Here is an 18,287-nt window from a genome sequence, read left to right as displayed (position 1 = left end):
AGGGACACGGTTTAGTGGTGGACTTGGCAGTGTTAGCTTAACGGTTGGACTTGATGATCTTAAGAGTCTTTTTCAACCTAAAATATTCTATGATTCTATGACTTTAGAAATGATTTGCATGCCAAAAGCAGATACCTGCAGTATGTCACCCAAAACAACAAATCTCATGTCCCTGGAGAGAAAAGGCTGTTTACTGTATTATATTGAGTATTGCAGAACTCAACATAGATGTTGTTAATACATAAATGATATTGTTTCAGCTGTATCCTACTCATCCTGTAACATTCTAGCTGTGTTGCTATCAGCTTGCTTAATTTATTGTAAGATACAAATTCCTTATTACCATCAGTTACTTTTTAGGTACCGTAAACATTTATAAAGCTAAGCAGTAAGAAGCAAACATTATTGTGATATGATTAAAAGAAGAATGGGGTGAAACAAACACATGATAATTATGAAAGATACTGGAGTATGTTTGCACAACTTCGGTGTATTTTTAGGACACGGTCTGTCTTAGTGACAGAACATACAAATGGGAAGGAATTTCTGAGTGTTACTCTAAGTTCTCTTGTTAGTTTTCTAAATATTCTGGACTAAAGTTTCTCTTGCAGTCTTTCTTCGAAAACAGAGAAAATATTTTTCCATCCCATGGGGGCATTGTGAGAATTACTCATCTGGTACATAGATAATTCCCAGCAAATAAAAATGCCGCTAGTCATTGTTGGTATTACCTGTTCCTCACAGCTTCTGCGACAGGACAGCTGACTACAGCCCAGTGGGCGTATCACCAGCTGTCGCGGGGACTGCCTATATATTTTCCAACAGGCTATCAATAGAGAACACATAAATCCTGGCTTTTGTGTTCTACTGCAGCTTACATAGCACGGTTTTAATAGAAAAATGTGTCGTGTGCCTCTCGTAGCCTCACTCAAGCTGAAAGCATGCTGAAAAGAACTGGCTTGATGTGCAACTTCTGTCAGGTGGTACTGACAGAAACAAGGGTTTGGCTTCAAAACCAGAAGTATAGGGAAAGTGAGTGCCTTTGCTAGGTATCCTTCCGTGTTTGCAAACACTTGGTCTGCAATTAAAACAAGGAAAGACTTTATTGCTGGCTGAGGAAAACAGTAACATAAGTAAATACGTGAAATATCCACACCCATTATATCTCTGGCAGTAGTTCTTTAGTTCACTTCCCTACCAAGTGGTGCCAAAGTCCAAGGAGCTAACATGCCTTTAACTCTTTGTCTTCTCCCTTTTCCCTCCGCAACGCTATTAATGGTTAATGCATGTTCAGGATGAACTTGGCTGACGTGTCTCCAACCCCTGTAGGAAGTGCTATCTGATCTGGTCCACCTACCCCAGCAATAACCATTTATTTTTATTGCTGTCATCAGGCGTCCCCCGCCCCCCAGCTTCAATCCCGGTTTCCACAAGTTCAGCGGAGAGCCAGCAGGAAATACCTTACTGGCGCTGTAAAACCACCCGCGTGCCACAGCTTCGGAGCGGGCTCCTACCATGGAGGCACTGCAGCGACTTGTTCAACGAAAGCTTTAGTAGACAAGGACCAGCAGCCCCCCAGATCCTTACTCTTGGCTCTTGTTACACCACGGGTACACCCCGGCATGGGAGTGGAACATTTCCCTCATCCTCCTCTTCTCAGTTTAATCCTATCTTCTACCCATCACAAGCTCACTTACACTTTTAGTAGACCCTAACAGCATTTCTTGGAGGGTTTCTGCATAAAAAGCTTTTGTAATTAAATTCTTTCCACATTTCTTCGTTCACCAAGAGCTGGCAGGAGAGTTTCCTCCTTCAAAGGGCCGTTGCCCAGGCTGGTGGACCTCCTTCCCAGGCTCGGGGCGGGAGTCGTTGTCCTCTCTAGCTTCACACCAGCGAGGCAATGCATAGCAGAGTGACTCTGAGCCAACACATGGGACTCTTATTTAACTGCGTTGCGCATTTCATCTTCGCGGGTGTCTAAGACTGCTGATGGTTGGTAAAGAGGCCAGTTTAAAAAAAAGCATTATACGGATGCTTATTAGGGCTAATGGCAGCTGAGGGTCTCCTGCTGGTTACCGAACCGAGGACGCAGACGCCCGAGCCGTTTCCCTCCCTGGAGCTCCAGCGGACACGGGACTCGGCGAGCTGTCGGAGACCGCTGAACTTCACCCGCAGCCGGTGACCCTGGGAGCTGCGCTCCCTTCCTCCCCTCTCACCTGACCTCGGAGGCAGGACGAGCCCAAGCTACGGGTTGACTTAGCGAGGACACGCAACCCCCCAGGGGAGCCGAGCGCGACGCCCTGTCCCTTCCACCTCCGGCGGGAGAGCCGCCGCCGCCACCGCTGCCATTTCCCACCCCGGCGGGAGGCGGCCCCGCTCCAGCGCCGGACAAGCCTGTTCCCCCCGGCTTGTGCTGGGGCGGCCCGGCGGGCTGCCCGGGAAGGGACGGACCTCGCAGGCGGGGACGCGCCCGCCATGAACCGCCGCGCCTCCCCTCACGTTTTCAGCCGTCGAAGCGCGGGGCGGGCGGGGTCTGCGCTCCCACCTGGAGCTCGGTGATAGAAGGCTCAGGCGGGGCACCGCTGCCCCTGCCCGCCGGCCTCAGTGAGGCTGGGTTTTAATGAAAGGCGTAATTGCCGGGGAGGGTGAGCGGCGACTGAGGCGGGGCGGCGGCGGCTTCCTTCAGCGAGGGGAAAAGGCCCTGGAGGGACCCCTGCCTGGCGGGTGGCTCGGCTCCGGGGCAGCCCAGTCCAACGCGCTGGGGTGGGGGGGGAGCCGCAGACCGCGGGGCATTGCGCGGCGGCCTTCCTTCCTTCCCTGCCTCCCCGCCCTCCGCCTCGGTCCGCCCGTATCCCTGCATTCCCTGCTGCAGCACCCCCCCCTCCTCCCCTCAATCCCATCAGTAGCGGCGGCCCCGGGCTCGGCTCCCCGCGCTGCGGCGGCGCTCGGCGGCGGCTCCCCCCGCCCCCCCGCCGCGGCCGCCATGTTGGGCTGCTGCAAGCTCGGTGGCGGCGGCGGCTGCTGCTGCGTGTGACCGCGGGAGGGAGGGAGGGAGAGAGGGAGCGGCGGGGGAGAGGAGGGCGCGGAAGCGGAGGGAGGGAGGGAGGAGGGAGGGCGCCGTTCCCCCTCCCCGCCGGCCCGCGCACGCACGCACAGCCCGCACAGGCGCGGCGGGAGGATGCCCTTCGCCCGGGGGGGCGAAGCCGGGAGAGCATCCCGCCGCCGGGAGTGAAGCCGCCTCCGCCGGGGCCTCCCGGCCCGCAGCGTGCGGCCGGAGCGGGGACGCCGGCGCTTTCCCTCCGGCCCAGGACGCGCACCCGGAGGAGGAGGAGGAGGAGGGCGCCGTCTCCGCAGCAGCAGCAGCAGCAGCAGCAGCAGCCATGGGGAGGATTTGACAGGGCTCGGAGCGCGGTGCCGGCGTGTCGGGGCGCGCGTCCCGCCCGCCGCCCCTTGGCGCAGCGGAGGAGGAAGGGGCGACGATGAAGACTTTAGTTTTTTTGATTCACTGAAAAGCCTTAAAAGGAGACTCGGTAAGGAGGAGGAAGGGAAAGGCTCCCTGGGGCAGGACGTGGCTGCGCCCTGAGGAGGGGAGGCCGGGGGGGCCTGCGCCCCACCCCCGGGGCCGGGAGAGGCGGCGGCGGGGGCGGCCGGGCTGCGCGGCCCCCTCACGCCCTGCCCGCCGGTGTGCGCCCGGTTTTCTTCCTTTCGTGCATATAGATCTATGACTAGGTGTATTTTTCCCGTCCCCGTCCGCGGTGGGAAGCGAAGGGCTGGTGCGAGCCGAGCGGGGGCCGCTGCGCTCCAAGGCTGCGGTGGGGCCGCTCTCCGGAGCGCGTTGCATGATCCGCATGCTGAGTGAAGGAGAAGACCTTTTTAAAATCTATCAGTGCGTGTGCCTGGGCACGCACGGTGCGGTCGGTGCCGGGCAGCCTCGGCTGAATTCGAGGGCAGTTGTTATTAAAGCATCAGAAGCGGCCATATATTTTTCTTCCTTCTCATTAGGCGTGTTAAACGATTTTTGGGGTTTTTTTTTAAGGACAACTATTTTCTACTCTGGAAATGATGCAGACACGGATACACGCTACGCGTGTGTGTGTCAGAAGCTCACACGGGTTTAGTTGCAGGCTGGGGACAGCGAGGTGGGGTGGAAATTAAACACCGCCACAGTTTGACACTTGTTAAAAATACTGTTGACTTCTTTTTAAAGAACAAAACCCTCAAAAGATTTTGTTGGTTTTTTTTTTTTTGGTTGTTGTTTTTGGGCAAAGTAATAATAATCGTTAAAAAGGAAACCCCAGTGCAAACTGAAACAACCATGTCTGGAGAGGTGCGTTTGAAGCAGTTGGAGCAGTTTATTTTGGATGGGCCAACTCAGACTAATGGGCAATGCTTCAGTGTGGAAACCTTGCTGGATATACTCATCTGCCTTTATGATGAATGTAATAATTCCCCTCTGAGAAGAGAGAAGAACATCCTTGAGTATCTAGAGTGGGGTAAGTTTGAATGTGTTTATTTTGTGTACATCCGTCCATGTTCCTGTCTGCTTTGTATAATGTCTCTGTTATTTATGTGTAAGAGGGGATTGTTTATAACTCAGTGTTTTTACTGGGAAGTGTTATCAGTTTTACTGTATTTAAACATGGTGGTGATGCTAAAAAGAAAACCATATAGGTTATTTGTCTTTGAGGTATGCGTGTAAAACATACATTATTCTTTTTTTTCTTTTTTTTCACGTGGATCAGACTCTGGTACATGAAGCATATTTGTTTGCCTTCAGGCCCAGCTGTTGAGTTTTGTATCCTAAAGTTGCTGGGAATATAGAAGGGTGAGGGATAAATTCTCTTATGCCTGTGAAAAAGATCACTACACAATCCTCTGGTTTGCATCCACAGTCAAATCTATACTTCTTCAAAATAAAAGATGTTGATCGACAATAAAATCCTCCATCTCTTAAACAATATGGGTTTGAAATGTCTGTGAAATTTGAGAAAATTACATTCTCTTCTTTAACATAAAATTATTGCTTGACTTAATTAGATTGATTTTTCCTGATGAGGAAAACAGAGTTGAAAAGCAGAATGAAATTGTGTGTCCCGCCAGCATCCCTTCTATTTTCTTTCTTTGTTTTGGGGAGATAGGATATTTGCAGATTTTAAAATGAAAACAGGGGAATGCTAGCATTCCAGTTCTGCTTAAGTTGTCACAGAACTGGGTGACTCTCTGTGTTTCTGTTAAATTCGTTTTCTTCTTCCTCCTCCTAAACATAGATGCAAACCAGAAGATGCCGTCTGACATAAGAACCTTGATGAGAACGGTTACTGTATCTGACCTTCAAACTTCAAAGTCATGCTGCACTTCTGCATTTACATGCAGAACCTTTAACCATGTTTGCTTTCTAATAAATATATCAGCAGGCCTCCTTTATTAAAAAAAAAAGGCAAATTTTCAAAACATGTAACAGGCGTTTGATTAATTAGCTGGTTGAGCTTTTCATAATGAAGTCACTGAGGAAAGACATTGTTTTGATAACTGATCTGACAACTTGGGGCTGATATGTGTGTGTTTTATTTTCCTGCTCCTCACTGTAGTTATACTGACATCTAAAGGACATCTGACTCAGTAATTAAGTTTCTTGTACTGTTCATATTGCACTGGTCTTTGTTTTCTTATTATCTGGAGGAACAGGCTATAATTAATGTGTTCTAGCTAAGGAGGAAGTAGTAATCAAAAGTACTTCTGAAGAATCTTCCCTCTAAAACTGTCACTGTGCCATACAGAAGCTGTGAAAGACTGAGAAAATATGGTGGCTCCAAGGGTATTTTGTATGCGAGGATTTAGTGTAGTCTGCAGCAGTTCTAGCCAGCTGATATCTTGTAAATAATAATTAAAAAAAGGTTAACTGTATCAGTACGATCAGAGTAATGGTGTGTTCGGGACCCATTGCGTTGGGTGCTGGTGTGTTCAATGGTAGTTGTTTGATGGATAAATGTGTCATTACAAGACTCTGTCAGTACCCGAAGATTTCTGTAATAAACTTTACAGGCTGCTGATGGAAATAATACACTGTTTTGGAAAGGCTGGAATGAGGCTTCTTGCTGGCCTGTTTTTCCTGCTACTTTTCCACTCTCGTGTGCCAGCTGTGCCTTAGTAGGACTCTTGAGCTTCAGACAAGACCAGTTCCTCCCATTTTGAAGGCTGAGTTGCCAGAGTCCTCTGTCTCCTCCCAGCTCTGCTATCAGGATTTCTACCCTGAGAGTTTTTTCAAGAGGGTTTGTGAGGTGAAATACAAGGGCAACGGTTTCTAGTACCTGCCGTTGGAAGTGTCCGTGTGAATGATGTCTTTATCCTGCAAATGCTCCCACGAGTTGTCTCTCCTGAAAGCCAGCCCTCCTCGTGAAATGAGCGGTCTCTGGCATTTCTGCTGAGATCTGGGGGTTGGCAAAATGAGGTTGTTGTAGAGGTAGTGTAACCTCCAGCGTGCGGGTGCAGTGGAGTTACCGAGGGTACCCTGAGCTTTGGTGGAACGGTGACCTCATGTATCTGTTGGTGTAATGGTGTAGGTGGTTGATTAAAATCATGTAGAACCTTTTTCCAAAGTCAGAGACGTGCCGAGTGGTGGCAGAAGCTGAAGGCTGGCAGCCAGGAATCATAGGCTCTGCTCTTGCCTCTCTCAGTGACTCAATGTTGAAGTGCTTTCAACTCAGTTTTTTTTCAGCTTCCCTATTTGAACAGTAGGGAAAATGCCACCAGTTTTACACCAGGGAGTTCTGAAAGCTGCTATGTGTGAAGCACTCTCAGTTTTGAATGTACTGCATAGAATAGTGAGTATGAATTTATTTTTCCCATCAGTGAAATAAAGCTCAGTGCATGGTATGTCTACTGATGGCTGTCAGTTGGTTGCTGTCTTGGAAAGACATTTTGTGGTTTTATGCTAAGCATTCACGAATTTGCTTTATTACTGTGAAGAGTGCAATCTGAAATTTTTGGAACTGGGCTTGGAATGATATGAACTGGTACGTTTGTGCATTTACAAATTGCAAAGTACAAATTTACTCCTGAGAACTGTTCATCATCTTAAGCTTAAACTGCTTTTTTAAATTATTCTTTCTAGAAGCAAAGAAGATTTATTTATATAATTAGTTATTTTTAAGAAAAAGCTAACAAATAGCTTTTTGGTGATCACAGACTCCCATTGAGTACAACAGCAAATATTTTTTTCTTGCTTTTCAGTGGTGCAGTTTTGAGGTGCTACTCTTTGGTCTTGGGGTGGGGTTTTTCATGGGGGGCGTAGGTGGCTGTGCCTTTTTATTCAAGCTATTCTAGGCCTGAGATATTACGTGCTATATTTCATGTAAGACTGAATATTCATAGCACAGTCTAAATTTTGGGGGGTAAAGATTTAGAAGGTATTCTAGCATGGAAAAGCTAGTGTGGTCTTAGTGATAGCCATGTGACTGAGGCTATATTTAGGAGAACTAAGAAGCTTCATGTTCTAGTCCTTGGATCTTTTAGGACTATTTTATGAACTTGTCTAGATCTGTAATTTATTAAAAAATGAAGCAGAGTGAAACAGTTGAGCATCTGAACTGATTATTCATCTTTTGTCGTGGTTTGATGTTACAAATTTAACTCAACATGTGGAGAAAGTAAGGTCTCTGCAGTGTGAAGTTGAGTTTTAAGTTTTTGTAGGTTTTCAGTATTTCTGAGGTGCTTGAAATGACATTAGACTGATTTGAAGTGTGAGGTTAATTGCTTTGTGATTTAGAATCTTCATTCCTTCTAAAATAATTTTTGGCATAAAATGAAAACATAATCACTTTTCCCATTTCTATACATTATTATTTTTGTGACCTGTGAATGAGATGATTTGATTTTTTTGTTTATTTTACATTGGTATTTTATATGCAAAGACAACCATTGTATTTGACTTCTGAAGGTTAAATCAGGGCATGTTTTGGGATGACGGGAAGGAAACGGAACATTTAGATTTGGCTTCTTCTATGTATTTGATGCTAGTTTTCATTTTTGTCTCTATTGATAGTTGTATTTGTGATTTAGAAAAGGGATTGTATAACTATAGCAACTGGCACCTACCAAAGAAAGCTACTCAGAATTCCAGGCATTTTGCTTTTTCTTTTCCACATGTGTATGAGTTGCCACAATGACTCAAGACTATGAGGGAGGTAATGAAAGCTGGTAAGGTGAACTTGAAATAAAAATATAGTGGTAGAAGGAAGCTTTTAGATATGTTTTTGTTCTGGGAAAACTTCCTCCACAGTGACACCAATTTGAATTAGTTTTAAAAGGAAACTAGAACAATGTTATTTAGGATGCCTTGAAAGAAAATGAGAATGAACTTCAAAATGTGTGGAGATATGAGGGAGGGAAGATGGAGGGCATTACCAATGGCACGGTGAGCTCAGTGACTTGGTTGAATCCATTCTCTTGTAGGAAAAGCGTAAACAGTCCTTTAGTAGCTTTTATGTTGTGTGTTGATGTTGTGTTTTTTTTTTCTTTTCTCCCTACCAAAGGAGGCTTTGGAAGATGGATTAAACTGTTCTCATTTCACCTCTAGTAGAACTGAAGTGTTGTGATGTTTATGCAGTGCTGATACAGTCATAGACTAGGCTGTGATCATTGCTGTCAGAATTCTGTCATTCAGATGTGCAGCATCTCTGCTGGCCATTAAAAATGGTTTTATCATCATAAAACCATTTTTTCAAGACAGAGTTGTGGAGAGGTTGTCTCTGTTTTCTTCCTGGTGGTCTCCCTATCTCTCATCTTTTTTTCTTAAGGAAAAAATGGTATGCCCATTTCTGAGCAAGGTTTGCTTTTAAATATTAGTAACAAAAGAAAACAAAATCTTGCCTCTAGACTGCTGCACCTCTTCTGTGTTATTCATCCGCTTGTGATTTCTTTCATGATCTACAAACATTTTCAGCTGTGAGTTGCTTATATTTTGTTTTTAAAACAGACTTAAAAATTAATCCTTCATTTAGATCCTATTCTTAGAAGAGACAGCAGTAAAAGGCATGGCACTCAACTTCTTTAAGTATTCCTAATTTTTTTTAAAGTAGACTTTGGTGCTTAGTGCTCTGTAACCTTAGTGCCATCTAACCCATTAGAAAAATATTTTTCAAAAACAATTTATACTTTAGGAATTTTCATTGGGTTTTTTTTTTCTTTTTATAGTCATAAAACTGGGAATACCTCTTGGTCTGATTGATATAAGCGAAAACAGTTGTTAAATTCTTTTTGGGAAAGAAGCAACATCCTGCTTGTCAAGGCCACTTAATGTGCTTAATCGTATGTCTAATATTAAATGTGAGTTGTTTTGTTGCCTGCAGCTGAGGTATATGGAGGTATAGGGATTCATCTGTAGAGGAATTATTGTGGCATTCATTTCTGTCATTTGTTTATGACAGAGCTTTACTGCTTATTTTTTATAAACTGTTGTTTCTGTTACATAGCTGCAGCTAACATGCTTTTTATTGATTAAGGTGAGAGAAGGAGGTTCTTCAACGCTGTAAAATAGAAACGACCTTCAAATCTCCATGTTTCAGAATATTGTGTAAACAGCTTTTATAGATGCAGTTTTGTACCAACCTAGGTGAAAAAGGCGGAGAAAAAAAAATTGCAGGAAAATAAGTAGGAGAACAGTTGCCTGTGCAGACCTTACTGTACAGTAACTTTGTGTTTAACCTCTGTATCTTTTGAATTATGACCTCTTCCACATTTATTTCAGTTTTGATTCTTGTCTTCAACAGAGGATACTAGTTACTGTAAGTTTATTAACAGTTCTGATGTGATCAAACGAGCTGCGAGACCATCCAGTTAATTCTGCTTGTTTTGTATTAGGATTAAAGCTGGTTTCCGGTAGAGTGAGGCATTAGCCCATTGTAACAGGTTTGTTTCTTAACACATTTGCAGTACACCAAGTTTCTGAACTTATTTTTACTTGAAATTAAGGGTTTTTAAGGATGTTTTTTTCGGTTGTTTTTGTTCTTTTGGGCTGGGGAAGTTTGGAGGTGTTCAGAGGCTGCCTGACAGGCTTTGGGGCTTGTGTATGTAGGTTGACTGACTGCTGTCAGTGATATCCTTTTTATTGCAAAGAAGTATGGCTTGCTTAAATAGAACGCTAACTAATACTTCATTTTCAGGAATTTTAGGAATGCTTTTATTCTGTACAGAAATTCCTAGTATGCTTTGGTCTAATGGGGACAAATGGAGAAATACATTTCATCATAAACCTCATAACAGCACAATAAATTCCCTGTTACTGAGACATATAATGTTAAAGGGTTAATCCAATAGTTTATATATGGGACGATCATAACTATAAAATGTACTGCTGAAGGTGTGTTTGAATTGCTGACCTCTGTGTAGCATATGACACTGTGCGTGTGTGTACCTGATTAAACTCCTTCCTTTTGGCCCTTTTCTCCTGAACTTTACTGACGCGCTCCTTTATAACCTGTAGCATATTAGTTCACAGTTGACTGAAAGAAGGATATTGTGCTATAAGAACAATAAGCTTATGTGCCCCAATGTAGTGTAATACTTTCTTTGTGGGTTTTGTGGGGTTTTTGGGGGCTTTTTTTTTTTTTAAGGATTGAGAGATACTACCTTTCTTCTTGAAGCTCTATCTTATGCCCATAGATCATTTCTTGAATTCTGAACAGCAGCACGAAATGAAAGTAATTCCACTTCTGAGTCGTACTTGTAGCTGGATAGTCAAGTGCCAATGTTGTTTTGAAACTTTGTTGCAAATAAATTGCAAATACAGAATTTCTGAATACAAAGTGGATGCAGGCTACTATCCTGGATATTATTTTTCCCATATTATTTTCTGAAAGTGGACTATGTAAAGTATCCTGGATGTGTCTTTGCAAAATATTAACCCATTCATAGCACCCCTAATTACTTGTATGCTGTAAAAAATTCATCATCTCCATTTGGACAGAAAAATTCTGGAAGCACTTGGATCCTGTTGCCATGCTCTAAAACCTGACTTAAAAAAGGTACAGTGGATAGCTGAGACAGAATTAAAAGGCCAACTCCTAGACTCTGAAGTTTTATCTTTTGGCAAAGCAGGCATTCCTTCCATAAGCATTTGTACTTGTTTAATTCAATTTTCTTTTTCTGGCTGAACAACTGGAATATTTTGTTCTACTCTGGTCTAACTTACCTTAACACATTATTTTTCTAAAATCCTCATTAAGCTTGGGAATGCCACTAATGTCGACTAAAATCTTTAAAAAATGCAAGTGATTTAGGCCAGTCATATGCAATCTTTTGTTAACTACAGGATTTTTATTTCAAATAGTTTAAACGTGACATTAGGCTTAATAATAACTGCAAAAATCTTCTATTCAGACGTGTCAGTTTGCTTTATTTCTGGTAAGGCAGCCTAATTAGGTTTACTAGCGGTCACCATGGATAAAATCCACATGAGGTGTATCCAGACCCTTAAGACTCTGTGTTTCATAATTCTCGCTTATCCGTATCCAGACTTCCAGTTTGATTTGAATTAGTTTTGTTACACAGTATTGTAGGTTTCTTTTATTCTTAGGGATCAGCTTCTTAACGCACCTTCTCTCTGCATCTTTTGGAAAAGTTTTTGATCTGGAGCTTGTAAATGTTATGAACTGCAGTATTTTGTAGGCCAGTTTGAGTAAAAAACCCCAGCCTTTTAAATATATTTTGTTCAGCAATTTAGTAGAAATCTATGATAATTATTTTTCTAGAAAAAGACCAGGTGAGTTTAGAGTGGTACTACAAAGGAGAGTGGGGGGGAAAAAGCATTCGTAGATGTTAAGAACAGTAATTACATTTCCTTCAAACATTGTGGAATTAGGCCAGCAACACTTTGTTGCTCTTTTATTTGTTTTCTTTTCAGTCTCAGAAGTCTGGGCTTGGAAGAGGACTCTGTTGTCTTAGCTCAGGAGCATGAAAGTACTTCTTTCTCAGAGTGGAGGGTACCTGAGCAATTTTTCTGTGTAAAATGAAGGTTGGTGGGGTGTTCTTGTTGTGTTTGTTTTTTTTATTTTTTTAAGTATTACCTCTCACTGTTGCCCTTGTTTCATTCTTTTCGTCCTAAAATCCTGCCTTGTTTTAGGCTTCTGTGACTCACCTGCTTGTGAGGTGTCCTTACTTGTGGTGAAGGGCCTGTGAGTCTTCATTTCCGAGTTCTTTCCTTTTGTTTCTGTGCATTTTTCATGGGTAATGTTATTCCAAAGCAAAGCTTTAAGGTACTTACCTTCTCTAAGCTGAGGCCTCCTCCTCTTCTTCCCCGCTTCCATTATGTTGCTTTTCATCCGAGCAAGATCTTGGTTTGTCTTTCTGATGTGATGTGGGTATTCATGTGTCAGTCTGATCTTGCCATGACCAAAATCTTGTTTTCTGGACTTTGATTGTTTTTTTTCCTTTGTTTCTCCCTAGTCATCCCCCAGCTTTCATGTTTCATGTTTTTGTTGGTCAGGTTCATAATATAGAGATTGTGTGTGGAAAACGGTAACAAAATTCATCACCTGTCTGAAAAATACAGAGGCTTTACGTACAGGTGCATCCACACAGCATTGCCTGTAAACACCCTGTATATTTCTTACTAGATCCAATACATATGAATAGATTTACTAACATGAATTATTTCTGCTTGTAAGCTCTTGTAGAGCTGGGGCATTGGACTGTTTGTTCCGGCTGTGGGGAAGAAGTTGTGATCTATTTTACTAGTGTAGTCTAAAACCGATGAGACGTAAGTGACAGTATAGCATAATCTACCTAGAACTAAAATTAGGAGATGATAGGAAGGGTGGCAATGACTTTTGTTACACAACTGCGAAGTGGTTTAAGAAAATGTCATTCGTGCTGCGGGGACACCGCAGTCCCAAGGTAAATTCCCAACCTGCTCCTGCTCATTAAAGCTCTTTCACCTTTAGCATGCTGCCTTTTGTAAATAAAGCACTGTATTGTTTGAATGTTTTGCAGGACACATAGTAACAGGAGGAGGAGGAAATAGAATTGGTAATTGTAACTCACTGGTTTTATCTTGGGTGGGAACTGACTCGGTGATGTTTAAGGCTGGCTGAACCCACTGCTCGCTGTTTTGCTGGTGCCTGTGTGGACAGAGAGACGTAATCCCGTCGAAAATGAACCCTGCAAGAACGTGTTGAAATCTGTTGATCTGGTTGTGTGAAGAGATTGTACTGGTGTTTGTACAAAAGGAGTAGGCTAGGGCTGTGACAGCCCAGGCTTTGGTGGCTTCACCTGCTGTAGCTCCTGTGCTGCAGGTTTGGAGGCTGCCTGTCCCATTCCCTCTAACACACAAGGAAGCTACAATTTTGAACCAAATTTTGACGTTACCAGCCTTTTCTGATAGATACTTGGTGTAGAAACCCAGTGAGCCTTTTTGTGTCCATAACAATTACCATAACTTTTCTTTTTGCGATGAGAAAATCTCTGATGATGAATAGGGGTCTTCAAAATAGCTGTCTGATTTTGATGATGGCAATTCCTTGGGAAAAGAAAAAGTTGGTTTATTTGTATGTTTGTGGTATTTGACATAGTATCACTCAATGTCTTTAAACACTTTTCCATGTACATTTTGTAACTGAAAGACAAGGATTATTATATTAACACACTTGGAAGAGTTTTGTTCTATTTCCCCCAACTTTTAGAAAACAGTTGACGTTCTATTTTGTGATAATTTAAAATGATCCTTTTATAATATTGGTAGGGATTGACACAAAAGAGACTTGTGTTTGGTGTGATCTGATATGCTAGAGGGAAATCACAGAAGCTGCTTCCTACGCAAATAGAAATTTGCAGAGAAAAATCGTTATTATTTAGCTGTGTTGTTTCTGTCCTAAGACTCTTTATTTTGTTGTGTCACTCCACCCCCAATATTGACTATTTTTACCTTCGTAGCTAGCAACCACTTTTAGCTAACAAAAGATGTATTTCTATACTTCTGTTACCTTTGCAAAAGTCATAGTTTAACTCTTGAAAGTATTTTAGACGAATTGTTTTTTTCTGGATCTAAGTATTTGGTAGGCTGTCTTTTTTGTTTTCTTTATATTCTTGTGTGTTACCTATTTTTCTGAAAGTAAGGAATGACTTCATGTCTCCACCAATGATAATCCAGACTCTCAGAAAGCAAACTCTATTTAGAGTTAAGGTTACTAAGAGAAAAATGGTATATGATGTGTATTACCACAGCTGATGTGTATTATTTTGTTATCTTGTTATTTCTTGGTTAACTTGATCCTTGAGTAACACTTTGGCTTGAGAGATGATGATTTGGGAACCAGTTACTTCTGGTGACATAGTTTCTTAGCTACTGCAGTGAGTATCTGTACATATACGCCACCGTTGAGTATATGCTGCCTGAGCTCGTGGTAACACCTGAGAAGTCTTTTCCTGGGTGATTTAGCAGAGATGTCATCTGATCTTATTGGTAGTAGGCTAGGGCTTTAACTATCTGGGGGGAAAAAATGATGCAGCGGAGGCAAGGAGTTGCTGCTTTGCTGTCTAGATACACTGTTCTTCAATTTTACATTCCCTTTCTCCAAAACTAAGATTATTTAATGGAATTAGTATTATTTACTGACAATATTACATTACCTATCTTGTGATCCTTGGTACTACCAATAGAAGAGAGTATCTTCAAAGAAATTATTGATATTACTACTTAAAATTTTGCTTTTATTTCACCATTAAGTTTTCTTCATAAGGGAACAATCCCATCTCAAGGTTTTGCTTTATTTTGGTTATGTAGTTTATATTATCAGTAAATGTATTTGACCATGTATATGATCATAGTCATAATTACAAAAGCTTCTTCAACACCCGAAAATCTACATGATATGTTGCTGCACATTGGCTGTTTCTAAAGCCTCAGTACATTCAGTTCTAAAACATGCTGAATTTGTGGCACTGAAACCTTTCAGTGACATCAAACCGTTGTAAGATTATTCAAAACTTGTCAAATTTTATCCATGTGATCTTGTGATTTTTTTTTTTCCTACCACCAAACTTAATTGAGAAGGAGAATTTTACCTGACAGTTCTTAGTGATGACTGCTCATGTTCAGCAAAATTTAAATTTTACATTTTGAAATCTGGGAGTTAAGCAAATGTTATTCTGTCTCTAAAAGAACAACAGGTTTTTGCCTTGGGTCTTTCACTTCAGAGGGGTTCCATCTTTTGGAGATTTCGTTTTATTTTTGTTTCTTTTTTCTCTTCTAGTTTAAGGAAACTATTTTATCTAATAAGTCACTATCGCATCTGGTTAGATGAAATTAATTCACTTGTTTGGGGCAAGTATTTTCTTTAGTAAAATAAAGTAGTTTTGATGTTATAGCACTGATTCTAAAGCAATGAAGAAAACTTTGTGACTGATAGGTTTTCATGGCACTTCTGCTAATGTTAGGCTACCATGGGTTTTTGCTTTTACCTTAGATTTTCAGTTTCTCTCAGGCACACCTTCTCCAGTTCTTTCGGTATCCCTCCCCCTGCCTTGCCCTGGGCGTGTGAAATCATACGCTCTTACAGTGACAGGGTACGAAGGTCGTTCTCAGTACCGTTCCAGTGTCAGGGATACAAAACCATTTCCTATGGGAAGTGGCAGAGGAAACTTCCAGGAGATGGGAGATGGTAAATGAAGTAATTTTGGCAAAGCTGCAAGGATTTCTTCTTGGCATACTGATCATTGTTTTTGGTAACACCACCACCACCACCACCCACCCAAAAGCTGGTGGCAGAATTTTCATTGGCGTCAAGAGAAGCCAGGTCAAGCATGTCGAACTGCATGTTTGAGTTAAGCATGAACACCTATCACACACAGGGGTTTGGGGTCCTTTGTGTGGGTGTTTATAAAAGAAATGTATCTCTTCTGCATGGTGTCATACCTGATGCCCTTTCTCGCTTAGTGTTCAGATTAGACAGAAATATTTGAAGTCTCTAAGCGTGCTATTTGCAGACATTTCGAGCCGCACAAACCTAGGATTCTATGAGCAAACCCAGCTTCTTTTCTTTGTCTCTGCCTTATTGTCTGTCTCATAGCATATTCTTTGATGCCTGGCACTTGAGGACTTAAGGGCTATTTTTCCCTGCTGCTTTTATCTCTTTTGGAGAAAAACAGGATCTCCAATGAAAGGGACATTTCCCAGCCATAGGTGATGTATCAGGACTTCAGAAAGTTAAGATGTCTCAATGGGGAAGGATTCACTAGTAGCTGTTTAGGAAGGAGGACTGTCTGTCAAGATGAATATGTGTAAAACTATTAAATAGACATTCAGGTGGAGTATTTAGGAGACTGTGTGTATATGTAGAGATAGATTGTATGTACAGGAAAACTTTTTTTTTTTTTTTTTTTCACAATGAACTTATACAGACTTTAAGTGGTAGGCGTTGACTTAGAGCCATGAGCCAAAACTGTGATGTCTGTCTGGTAGGAAGAAGACGGCATTTGTAAGCCAAATTCTGTTCTCATTTAGTGGAGAGAAACGTGAAGTTAATTCACTGATTCCTTGTGAGATATTAAAGCAGTTCATATTTGCTGCTGGGCTTTTAAAGGAAGCCAAGCCACTTACTTGAGAGCATTAAGTGGTTAAGCATTTAAAACTAGAGTTCAAGTACTGTAGTTTTTTCTGGATGTCCAGAGAGAATATTTCCTTTAATTTTCTCTAATTTTTTAAAGTGTACTTTAAAAATGTATATTTCTTTCCAAGTTGGCAGGGTTCTAAATGTTGTGGGATTTTTTCTTTCAGTGGTATGATTCCTGGTGAGAAAGTAATTTACAGTGATACAGGGCACTTGTGTATATTGCCTTGAAAATCTGAGAAAACTGGGTGGTTATTAGCATTTTAAATGTATCTGCAAAGAAATAGAGGCAGAGCTGTGATTTGTTGAACACCATTCAAATATTCAGTGGAAAAGCAGTTTCTAGGATCTAGGTTTAAGTGTATGTTCCTTCCAAATTTTTTTTTTTTCGAAGTTTTTGAAATGTTTGCTGTGGAAATTCCTGAAGGTGTGGGTGGTTTGTAACTTCTGTGTGTTTAAGTGCTGTATTTATTTGCTTAAATTTTCAGTGCACTGTTTGGGTATGCTTTTTCTCAGTGGTGTTACTCGAGAAAGCTTGGAATTTTATTTCTGTGATCTTGTTGCTGTGATGTCCTTTTTCCTCCCTCTGCTGTAACTTAAGCATTGTACAATTCAGAGCAGTGGCAATTGTTTTATTTCTCGTAAGGGAAGTGCTCTTTTCTGCAGTGGTTAGGTGGATGCTTGCCAGAATTTTGTTTTGAGCAACTGTTCATGTGTGTTGGACTTGGACCTCCATAAAAATTAAACTACTTCTAACTTGCACAGCAGTTTGTAACTCCCCTTCTCAAAATCTCTCCTGCAGCTCCACAAAGTACATGCATGCCACTGATCTTTCGGGAAAATTTTCCCAGAGTGTCTAAATATCTTATATAAAGCGTAATGTGTACATTTAAATCCCATCTCGTACTTACTGGATAGGAGACGAGCCTGCACTGACACTCCTACTGTGTGTAGGGCTTGCGCAGCTCGAGTGGACTTTGGGGGAGACTGTTGTTGGTGATGTTGGAGTAAGTGACTGGTAGGCTGCAAAATTCAGTTCAGAGAGGAGAAAGGGAATTTGTGTATAACATTGCCACACTAAAAACTGTTCCCCTAATACTTTTTATGCTTTCAGGAAGTCAAATGTGATGACAAGAGAGATAACCAGAAGCTCTTGATTTTAATCTCCAGCTAACACTGGAAATTACGTGCTGGAAAGCTGTGTATGCATAGGTATTGCTCAAAGAAGTTTTAACTGAAGGTTGAGGCAAGTCCTCTTATAACTTTGTATTTAGTCATCAGTTGAGGTAAAAAAAAGACAGTGTAGGAAGGCGATTTAACAGTATGGTTACTTCTGTGGATCAGGAATTTCCCCTTCCATATCCCTTCACCCCTCCTTTTTTTCTGCCTGGTCCTCCTGGGTATCTGCTTCCTCCTTGGTCCCACAGCACGCTGAACTGCCCTGCAAGGAATTGGTTTTAAAGCAACCGTGCTAAGTAAAACTCAACTTTCTATTAAGAATGGATACTCTACATTTTTACTTAATTTTGTTTCAGTGTTTGTGCTTATGGACTTTTGACCATGTTCTGTAAGGTGCCATGAGGCTGGCTGGTCAGTCAGTCTGTTTTTACAGGAACTTCATCATGACATACCAGAAGAGAAAGGCTGATTTTTTTGTGTTTGTTTTGTTTTTAAATAGTACTGCCA

The 18,287-nt window shown here is 41.9% G+C and overlaps 1 protein-coding gene across 14 annotated transcripts in view; it reads left to right on the top strand.

Moving 5' to 3' along the window:
• Window positions 1–3,238: 3,238 nt before the first annotated feature.
• CDC42BPA (CDC42 binding protein kinase alpha) overlaps window positions 3,239–18,287 on the top strand; it is a 188,683-nt gene continuing 173,634 nt past the window's right edge. For 9 of the 14 annotated variants that reach the window (XM_075413120.1, XM_075413110.1, XM_075413119.1 and 6 more), the window contains exons 1-2: window positions 3,451–3,530; window positions 4,269–4,493. In XM_075413120.1, coding sequence (XP_075269235.1) covers window positions 4,316–4,493 — 178 coding nt within the window. In that variant the 5' untranslated portion in view covers window positions 3,451–3,530; window positions 4,269–4,315. Of the gene's footprint in view, window positions 3,531–4,268; window positions 4,494–18,287 lie in introns of all 14 variants that reach the window. The other 5 variants (XM_075413114.1, XM_075413112.1, XM_075413117.1 and 2 more) reach the window with 1 other exon arrangement.

The sequence above is a fragment of the Opisthocomus hoazin genome, chromosome 2 (assembly GCF_030867145.1).
Source record: "Opisthocomus hoazin isolate bOpiHoa1 chromosome 2, bOpiHoa1.hap1, whole genome shotgun sequence".
Taxonomy (NCBI): Eukaryota; Metazoa; Chordata; class Aves; order Opisthocomiformes; family Opisthocomidae; genus Opisthocomus; species Opisthocomus hoazin.
This window is presented reverse-complemented; position numbering and strand designations above follow the sequence as displayed.